We start from the raw sequence: 10,797 nt of genomic DNA on the forward strand, positions 1-10,797 counted from the left end.
TCTGACGTCGTGTCTTTATCAGCTAGGCCAGTAGTACCATGTGAACAAAGTTTACAACTTGCCTTATACATGTATTTGCTTTCGTTTGCTTCTTTTTCCACCGTGATCAAAAACAAGTGGATAAGCCTACACCATTTAATGCATGAAATACGTTGTATTAAACATGTGAACGAATATTCGAATACAAATTTTCCATTCGAATATTCGTGAAAAACTATTCGTTCGCGAATGTTCGAACATTCGTTTCAGCTCTAGGTCAAAGTTTAAGGTCAAGGTCACAGGTTAAAGTATTGTAGTATATTTAGAAAGGTCTTGTCACAGGTAATACCCATGCGTGAATTGAAAGTCCAAACTTTTCTTTTTCAAAAGTTATGGTCAATTTTAATATAAGTAATGTTAACATTTTGAAAAGTATAGGTCAAACTTAATTCTATGTCTTTCATATTCACAGCTGTAGGACAAGACCTTTCTTTGGGTCTTTGTCCTATTGACCTTTGAGTTTGACCGACTTTTACAAAAAAAGATCTAAATTTAACCTTGGCCATAACTTTTGAACTGTTGGTGCTAGGGTTTTCATACTTTACAAGTGTATTCTTTGTGACAAGATCTTTCATTGGGAATAAATATCTTTAAATTTTTTACCTTGATCTTAGAGTTTGACCCACTTTTTAAAAACTTTAACCTTGGCCATTGCTCTTTGTTAGTTTGAAGTAGGGCTTTCCTATTTCACAGATGTATTCCTCGTAAGAAGACCTTCCATTGGGTACCAATAATTTTGACCTTGACCTGTGGAATTTTACTTGCATTTGAGAAACTTTAACCCTCGCCATAAGCTATAGACCATATGGGGATATCAGTGTTTCACAAATACATCTTCTTTTAAAAAAAAAAAAAAGACGGAGGAGGTTCAGACCGAAAGAAAAAAACATATTACCTGAAAAATCTTTTAATAAAAAAATGGAAAAAGGTGGGATGGAGTCAGGTTTTGTCACTCGGTTCAAAATTACACCCCTCTAAATCCACCAGTGTGATTTTACACTTTGAATCTGCTATCATAATAAACATGTTATCAGGCAAATTTAGACACGGATATTCCAAATATGTGCACAGGTAAGAACTTAAATGTTCATTATTCGCAGTCTGTTATAAAACCATTACGTACATGTACTTTAATTAGATCCGTTATTTTACCCCTTTTGTGAACAGAGAGAGAGAAGTCGGGCTAAAAATTTGCAACATGCAGACGTGCAGTGATCATGACTTGGATCACGTAAACATCTCAACACAAAGTCTGACCTAGATATATATGTATAATATGGTATTTAAAGTACATTTATTTATGTTTGAATTTATCCCCCTCATCCATTTTAGTTTTGAGTCGTATTACTTATATACATACATGTAGCCCGTACAACCACAAGCGAACCATAGATATGAAAAGGTACATCTTTATAGACGAACTCATAAGAAGAGACTAGTGCATGCTCCCCCCCCCCGGCCGGGCCCCATGCATACTTTTGGAGGTGGGATATGGGAAAAAATTAAGTCCCCCCCCCCCCGGTGTTGGAATCATAGTAATAGTAAATACCGGTATATCTAGTATCTAGAAAATATAATCTACGATGTTTCACAGTAATGTTAACTCCACAAAATGAAAGTTACAATTTAATATAAATATTTGCACTTTTTTTTTCGTTGAATTATATATATTTTGTACGTACATTATCATCATTATGTATATAGTGTTAAAGAATGAAGCAAAACAATGCTTGAGAAGAGGGATGTTTTGCCAAGCAGGAGGCATCGAGGCAAATGCATTAATTTTATCAGTGCATTTAACTTCCTTCCTTGTTAAAATTTGTATTAAGTACATGTAATTAATATAAACATTTCCTGGCTGCATGCATGGGTTTAATGGGCAACATGCGTTTTGCAGAACCCAAGAACCACACTGTTTGCTTGAGGCCTTTAGACCCGACGGCGAACATCAAATGTTTTTTAAAGATTTTTCAGTTAAGCAATTGAAATACTTTTATATTTATTGGTTTAGATTTATACAGGAAATAAACTTTAATAGTATAACAAATCATTATACATGTGTATACAGTCAAACATCGTTATCCCGAACTCGGAGGGACAAAGTATAAAACTTCAACTTACCCGGGACTGGAGATATCCAGGATAAAATAAAGTAGCTTTGACCTCCAAATCATTATAGTGCTCAATTGGACGTATTCATGGTACCCAAGTTTAACTGTATTTTCTGTATGCATGTTATTTACCAATGATACTTTAGCGAATCACCTCAGTTCAATATGTTAGAAAAAAATCTAAAATCTACGGACTGCAAAAATTAACAAACTTAATAAAATATTACAGTATGATGATATAAAATGGCGCGAAAGGTGGAACTGGGAAGAAAAGAATTTTTATTTCCATCAGAGGGTCTACAGCAGCTCGAAGATAGCAACCACCTCCTGGATAATCCCGAGGGTCTACGAAAGGAAATCGACGAAAAAGGGTTGGTATCGACAAAATGGTTAAAATGGATCGGGGAACAATTCAATGCATGACTTTCTTTGAAAAAAGCACAATTTTTAATATTTAGTTATTCATGAGCACGAATCAATATTTAAAATTTCAGATATCTTTTTATCCGCGGATTTCATGATAGACAGGACGTTCTAAAAGCTCGGTTGTCAGTTCTGAATTATGTTAATGAGAAGGCGGAGTTTAAGCTGATATCCCCGCCCTCAGAGGGAGTGCTAGATGAAAGGTGTGGCAGAGGGTGTATTCCATTCATGGAGGTATACATGTGCAACGTTAACCGTTCACTATATATGTAATTATATCAACCAAAAACTCATAAAAGCCAGGGAGCTTAACGTCATGCACAATGATTTTCAAAAAAAAAAAATTATGTAAAATCATGGTGTGTTCAGATGTTCTTTGTCAAAAACTAAGATTAAAAAAAATGATTATTACATATTATATACATACTTTCAAATAAAGTGTTATCAGAATTTGCTGCAAATTAAAAAATGCAAACCCCGGTGCATGATTGATATCGTGTCTTTAATTTGATTTACAGGGGAAGAACGACATCACACACTGTCCAGAAGTTCTCAATGTTCTGGAAGGATATCGACGTATCTCTCTCTCTTTTTCTTTCTTTCTCTCTCTCTAAAACGCTACATGTAACATGCATGTCCTTTCATTTAGATTTGTATCATTTTGACTTTTTAGCCAGGCAGTTTTTTCAGCATTTTCTTGGCACTGAAGCCAGAACCTTTGATTTTAAGTGGCTGAGGTAAGACGTTTTCTAATTAACTATAATCAAATACTTAATTTTAAAATTATTACTAGTGGGACCTGATATTTTTTTTCTCAATCTACTGGCAGAGGTATCAATCGCAAACAATTCACTGGTGCTCACGTTGACAACGTTTATATGGGGCGCGGATCTAAGAATTTGTACACAGTTTGGACACCTTTTGGGGATACCACTGTAGAAATGGGCACACTGGCTGTATGTGAGGGATCCAATTCTTTACCAGGGTAAGGTTAACGTTTACAAAGGGCGGATCTCGGGTAATATGGGTTTGGGAGGGGGAGGACATAATTCTTGTTTATAGATTTACAATGATATAAATATCTTTTGAATAGTTTCAGGAAGCTTCAGACAACTTATGGTGAATTAGATATCGAAAAAGAAAACGTAGAGGGTATGTTCAAGCCCCTTTAACTACAGAAACGTATTAGGTCCTCAGCAGTACATTTCATCAATTTCTTTGACCAAAATATCTATCAATTTGTTTTCACAAATTATCGATCTGTGCTCTGTTCGACTCGACCTTTACATTTTTCACGAGAAGCATATTGGACAATATTTTAGAAAAGAAAATTTTTGTCTTCAAACCATATAGGCACTGGATGGTTTACGGAAGACCCGTCAGAAATCACCTCCAAGTTTGGCGGACAATGGAAGACGTCGGACTTCCGGGCAGGGGACGTTCTTATCTTTACAATGAGGTATGATAGACAAAATTAAAATTTTGGTAACTTCCACAATATATATTAGGATAGTTCAATACGACGATCAAAATTTCTTTGTGCGGAGAAACTTTTATGTACAATTAAAAATTAAGGAAGTGATCGAATTAAATTCACAAAAAGCCTGATGAGGGTTTCAGCTTAACTCATTCTTTATCAAGTGTAGTCATTGGAGGTCATGCTTAAAAACTATAAGTATAAGAGAAAGTCATAAAATTCATGTATATTTTCAATATTATTTTATAAATATATCTATGCTTCATTGCTACAAAACTTTTTTCCTATAAAAATTCGTTCACGTATTTTAAAACCAAAAAACCCAATTTACTTTAAAATATTGTTTACCTTATATTATTGACAGGATTTTTTTTCGTTATAGAACGGTTCACATGTCCACCTCAAACCTCACCGACTTCATTAGAATCAGCTGCGACACAAGGTAGGTGGTGTTACGAATTCAGTAATGGGGTGGACTTTCGGAGGGTATTTGCTTCGCGACATCATATTTAGATCTCGTCACTGTATTTGGAATGCTAAAAATTTAGACTTTTATAACCGTTGAGGAGTGAGAGATTCTTTTTGTGCCACCACCTACTTGGACATGGAACCCCATTTAAAAAAGTCTCATCCGAAGGACCTGCAGTGGATTTGAACCCGCTACACAAGAATCGAATCCTTTCACAACTTTTTTTGCCACTGCGCCGCGCTGGAGACTTGTGTATAAGCTCTATATTTAGCGTCAAATCCAACAATTTTTTTTAGAATTTGTATCAGAGTTTTTACTTACAGCTACTAGGATAAAGTTCTCGTATGAGCAACATTAAGAAAGTCCACACAAACGGTGAAACTGTATCTTGAATTAAAGGGAGTGACTGCTTTCTCCATGACAGTACATGTGTTTTTGTGACTACTATACAGTAGTACATGTAATTGATCTAAGTTTCTGCTAAAAAAAAAATTCTGATAGAATTATTAGAATTTTATTCAGCGCACAATTTTGAATACATAAACTCAGAGACATAAATAGAAACCAAGTACATGCAGGCATAACGCTGGCTTAGATTATATGAATCCTAGAAGAGTTGAACCCAAATCTATCGTTTCAGATGGCAACCGGCAGATGAAGTGGCAGATCCTAGATACGTTGGCAATATTGGGGCGGTGGCCCCGAAATACGGACTGTTTGGAAAGGAACGTGAAAAAGTGCTCACAGTAGAGGATCTGAAGACACAATGGGGGCTCTAAAACTCATGTCCACGGTGGCGGATCTTAAAGAACAATGGGGGCTCTAAAAGCTGTAAAACTGCACATAGAATTTAGGAGTTGTGATATATATTTTGATTATAGATGCTGATCTTGCTGTACTGTTGCTAAAATTGTACTTAGATGCAGATCTACTATCATAAATTCAAGTTTATTAGTAAACATACTTGATCAAATGAACAGGAATCCTTTAAACTTTTAAAGTATGAATTTTGGAGCATGCCTTTTGTCAGTCATTTCATCTTAAAATACTTGTACATACATGTATATTTGTCCAAAAGTAACAAGATGTGTCTGTGAAACACTATGTGCCTGGAGGCAACAAAATTCGAAAGAGCAATTTTTAGCATAAAGGTCACAGTCAAGGTCACATGATCATTGTCCTTGGTGTCATTTGAAAGCACCTAATTAGTGGAGTATGCATACCAAATGAAGTCTTTATCTCCTATGGTTCAAAATTATGGCGAAAGTTCGAAAAAGCTATATTTAGTACATGGGTTACAGTCAAGGTCACAAGGTCACTGACCTTGTTGGCATTTGAAAAAACATAATTAGTGGAGTATGCATACCAGATATGAAGTCTCTATCTCCTATAGTTAAAAAATGATGGCGAAAGTTCGAAAGAGCTATTTTTAGCATAAAGGTCACAGTCAAGGTCATTAGGTCATTGAGCTTGGCGTTATTTGAAAGAGTTTAATTATCGTAATATGAATACTAGTACTAAATACGAAGTCTCTATCTCTCAGGGTTCAAAAGTTATGGCGAAGGTTAAAGTTGACAACAGACAGACAGGACAAAAATAATATACGCCCCGAATCTATCGATTCGGGCGCATAAAGAGTCTATATTGCTAATGGTTCAAGTTCTAACCAATAAATATATGTTTATATACAGTAACGGTAACTTAATTATTGTCAAAGTATATGAAACTATATCATGACTAATTTGTACTTTTAAAGCCTTTGTATTCGAAGATTCGAGGGTATATAGTTTTTGCCTTTTCCGTCCGTCTATCTATTTGTTTGCATGTCTGTAAACAAAAACTTTAACTTTGCCTATATTTTTTGAATGGTCATAAGTATATGTATTGGATGTCATATTTCAAATGTGTATTCTATTGTGGCAAGGGCTGTTTTGGGGCACCAACACAGTCATATAAACTCTTGACCTTTGAATTTGACCCACGTTTAAAAGAATTTTGATCAGGTGTTTCAGGTTTTCGGGGAAGGGGGCAAACAGTCCTTTTTGCATGATGTAAAATTTGTTTTGTAAATTATGACAGATCCATAGGCATTGGAAGGACAGATACAAATTCTACACACCATAGAAAAGAATTCAATCACTAAATCACCAATTGCACTTAAGATTTATTCATATTCATGTATGAAGATGGACAAAACATTGTCTGGCATCCTGCTAGTGAATAATTTTACGCGCGTCCTCTAAGGATGTCCTCAAGTCCTACGTTTGTTTGTAATGATCCTGGTGGTAGTTCTGATAAATCTGATGGAAGTGGTAGAAGAGTCGGTGGTCGCGAAGGTGGGCGTAGAGTTGGTGGCCTTCCTGGTGGACATGGGAAACAAAAATATCTACATTCGCAACCCGGTGGTAGTTTGCCTGAAACAAAATAGATGTACACTGATACTACATAATTAAAGAGATGAATCTAATTTTTGAACTGCGGTGCTTCATGCCTGCATATTTGATGCAGCATGGTAGCGCTTTATGACAAGTATGCAGACGTGAAGCGTTATATATGGCACGCCAAATTCACAACAAGAGGCCCATGGGCCACATCGCTCACCTGAGTAACTTGGGTGATGCAGATCTTTACCACATTCCCCCTCTTGCTATACCTACCATGCCCAACAACCCCCTTCCCTTTTTTATTTTAAAACTTTAGAATCTACACTACTCAAGGATGCTTCCACATAAGTTTCAGCTTTCCTGGCCCAGTGCTTCTTGAGAAGAAGATTTTTAAAGATTTGTTCTATATGTTTCTATAAAAAAAACTTGGAATTCGCTATTGTGGCCCTGCCCTACCCCCAGGGGTCACGATTTGAACAATTTAATATCTACACTAGCAAAGGATGCTTCTATATAAACTTCAGCTTTCCTGTCCGAGTGGTTCTTGAGAAGAAGATTTTTAAAGATTTGTTCTATATATTTCTATGTAAAAGGTGGATTCCCTATTGTGGCCTCCGCCCTACCCCCCGGGTTATGATTTGAACAATTTAAAATCTACACTACCCAAGGATGCTTCCACATAAGTTTCAGCTTTCCTGGCCCAGTGGTTCTTGAGAAGAAGATTTTTTAGTGACCCCACCCTATTTTTGTCTTTTATTGATTATCTCCCCTTGTGAGGGGACTTGGCCCTTCATTTTAACAATTTAAACTCCCCTTCACCCAAGGATGCTTTGTACCAAGTTTGGTTAAAATTGGCCCATTGGTTCTTGAGAAGAAGTCGAAAATGTGAAAAGTTTACAGACGGACGGACGGACGGACAGACAGACAGACGGACGGACGACGGACAAAATGTGATCAGAAGAGCTCACTTGAGCCTTCAGCTCAGGTGAGCTAAAAATGAGTTGAACATGGTTTCACAGTCAATAAACTAGGTTTAACGGTTGTAAACTATAGTTCACGGGCTTTAAACTATATAGTTATCAACGTTAATCTACATTTTACATCTGTAAACTATAGTTAACGCGATGATCCATGATTAAGAACCGTAAACTATACTTGGAGCACTGAAAACAATCATTTGCGATTATAAAACATTTATCTGATAAATACATGTACAGTTTCACGATTTGTAAACATGGTTTACAACTCTTAATTATAGTAAACGATCTGATAAATATAGTTTCTCGATTTGTGAAACTATGATTAACAACTCTTGAGGATAGTTCACGATTGTAAAATGTAGTTTACAGACGTGAATTTGTGTTTATCAACAAAATCTATCATTAACATTTTTATTACAGGAGACAAATAATCTAAGATTAGCAATCGTAAACTGAAGTTAACAACCGTTAAATATAGTTTTACAGATGAAAATTATAGTTAAGGTCAAGATCTAGCAAATAACTTGAGACTAATTTTTTGGTGCTAGATCCATTATGACGTCATAATCAATTTCAACTTTCTTATTCCCGTACTTTATGGCTTTAGCAGAATAATGTAAAAAATAGGGTATTTTCATGTCATTCAATATGAAATCACATGAAAAGTAAACCGGATACCTATATTAAATTTGATATTGATTTAAAGAAGAGGCCATGAACACACAAATTACCGTTTTCTGAGAAACTGTAGGCAATCTAGATACATTTCCTTTACCGAATACGAAAAAAACTCCCATATTCATGACTGGTTTTATTAATTTTTCATTGAAAATGACAGTTTAAAATACAGTTTTTCATCTTGCTTACCTACAAATTATGCCCCGAAACACCTTATTAGACCAAGCTAAAGTTGTAAAGCATCAATAAAGGAATTTATTTCTAAAGTTTGATAGATCTGTAGGCACCTTTCATTTACTAGATCTTGACCTTAACGAATGTTAACTATAGTTCACGATTTGTAAAATCTAGTTTACAGTCGATAAACCTAGTTTATCGACTGTGGAACTATGTTTATCTCATTTTTGTGGATTTGGCATGCCATAATTACCGGTATGGCACGCCAAATTCACAAAAATGAGATAATCATAGTTTCACAGTCGATACACTAGGTTTATCGGTTGTAAACTATAGTTTATGGATTGTAAACTATAGTTAACAACGTTAATCTATGCTTTACATCTGTAAACCATAGTTAACGCGATAATCTATGTTTCACAACCGTAAACTATACTTACATGTAACACCGAAAACAATCATTTGCGATTGCAAAACATAGATTATCTGATAAATACAGTTTCACGATTTGTAAACCATAGTTTACAAACCGTTAACTATAGTTAACGATCTGATAAATATAGTTCACGATTTGTGAAACTATGATTAACAACTCTTATCTATAGTTTACGATTGTAAACTATAGTTTACAAACGTGAATCTATGTTTAACAACAAAATCTATTGTTAACGCTTATTACAGACAGATAAACTTAGATTATCATTCGTAAACTATAGTTAACAACCGTTAAATATAGTTTTACAGATGAAAACTATACTTAACGAATCGTTAACTATAGTTTACGGTTTGTAAACTATAGATTACAGTCGATAAACCTAGTTTAGCAATTGTGAAACTAGGTTTATTTTATTTTTGTGAATTTGGCGTGCCATACATAATTATAGTTCGTGTACCTAATGAATTCTCAAAAATTAAACCAAGCTTTATGATAGACGTGATGACTTAAACTTTTCTATCGTCAACTTCCCTTATTTATGCAGCAATATACCTTCATCACCTGCATACGGAGTTTATACACGTATCTCAGTTGATTCGATATGCAAGAGCATGACGTACGTATGAACGATTTCTAAAACGAAGTAAATCATTGACAAACAAGTTGATGAAACAATAATATCAGCAGTCTTGTTTAAAGTCTTCATTTCATAAGTTCTATTGTCGATACAAAACCTTGTCAGCAAAGACAATATATCATTAAGTCTTATACCGACTGATGTTTTTTCAAACTAATTGTTAGGTCTTTATATACATACTGAATTGGTTTTCCATTATTCTCATGATAAGGAGTAAAATGCGGTAATGACCGGTCGGCAAGGATAATCACTACTTCATGGCACCTAATCCCACCTCTAATGTTTTTTAGGCCTGTTTTTAATTTACACTTAAAGAGGCTGTGGTGGGGGGTGGGGGGTGGCAGCCATTTTCACACTATTTCGATCTCCTTTAAGAGAAGAGCTCCATATCAAGATATACAAAAATGATCAAATTTTAAAACTAAAATGTATGAATTTTTTCTTTGCCAAATGATAGTAGACAGCTTAAGGTACATGTAGGTCAAAACACCCGTGGATTCTATTTTAACCCATTTCTTAAAAAGTACTGGAGAAAAAAGAATAATATTACTATTGTGACAAAAATGAATGATCCCTGTAAGAAAAATAATAAGTTTTGGCATGTTTGCGCCATATTTTGTGAAAAAATCAGAGAATCCTATATTTTGGTCACTTTTGGGAGTTTACATTTGTGAATGTGTTTACGCTATCTATGTGCAATAAACAAGGATGTAACAGTCTGTTATAAAATGCAGTGTATCTTTTGTTCCATGAATAGTAGAGGGCTGATATTTGGACACATATATAAGGAGTCTCCATTCTACATGTACCTTAAAGGCCAAGGTCATATCAAGAGATCAAAATTTGTGACGTCATCTCCAGTATCTTTTAGTTTTTTGCCATTTAATTTTTTTTAATCGCCAAAATATCTGAAACCACCGGTTCAATTTTCTTCATTTTTACACATTTTATTCTAGGGACCATTTGAATTATTCTGTTGATTTTTT

General features: G+C 34.9%; 1 protein-coding gene across 1 annotated transcript; it reads left to right on the top strand.

The window, feature by feature from the left end:
• Positions 1 to 1,033: 1,033 nt before the first annotated feature.
• On the top strand, positions 1,034 to 5,532 carry LOC134251735 (uncharacterized). The gene is made up of 10 exons (XM_062734152.1): positions 1,034 to 1,110; positions 2,380 to 2,521; positions 2,645 to 2,807; positions 3,092 to 3,149; positions 3,247 to 3,310; positions 3,403 to 3,558; positions 3,667 to 3,725; positions 3,927 to 4,032; positions 4,433 to 4,492; positions 5,160 to 5,532. Exons 2-10 carry the CDS (start codon positions 2,394 to 2,396, stop codon positions 5,296 to 5,298), a joined length of 933 nt encoding a protein of 310 aa, XP_062590136.1. The 5' UTR covers positions 1,034 to 1,110; positions 2,380 to 2,393; the 3' UTR covers positions 5,299 to 5,532.
• Positions 5,533 to 10,797: the final 5,265 nt, after the last annotated feature.

The sequence above is a fragment of the Saccostrea cucullata genome, unplaced genomic scaffold, assembly GCF_032062105.1.
Source record: "Saccostrea cucullata isolate Sc308-1 unplaced genomic scaffold, CSIRO_AGI_Scuc_v1 ctg1583, whole genome shotgun sequence".
In the NCBI taxonomy this organism is placed as follows: Eukaryota; Metazoa; Mollusca; class Bivalvia; order Ostreida; family Ostreidae; genus Saccostrea; species Saccostrea cuccullata.

What these genes read in the sequence shown, in the direction of transcription:
- LOC134251735 (XM_062734152.1), top strand. Translation starts at nt 2,394, where the DNA reads ATGGCGCGAAAGGTGGAACTGGGAAGAAAAGAATTTTTATTTCCATCA. An exon ending in GGATCCAATTCTTTACCAGG is followed by an intron (nt 3,559 to 3,666) that starts GTAAGGTTAACG and finishes TCTTTTGAATAG; the next exon opens with TTTCAGGAAGCTTCAGACAA. An exon ending in CGAAAAAGAAAACGTAGAGG is followed by an intron (nt 3,726 to 3,926) that starts GTATGTTCAAGC and finishes CAAACCATATAG; the next exon opens with GCACTGGATGGTTTACGGAA.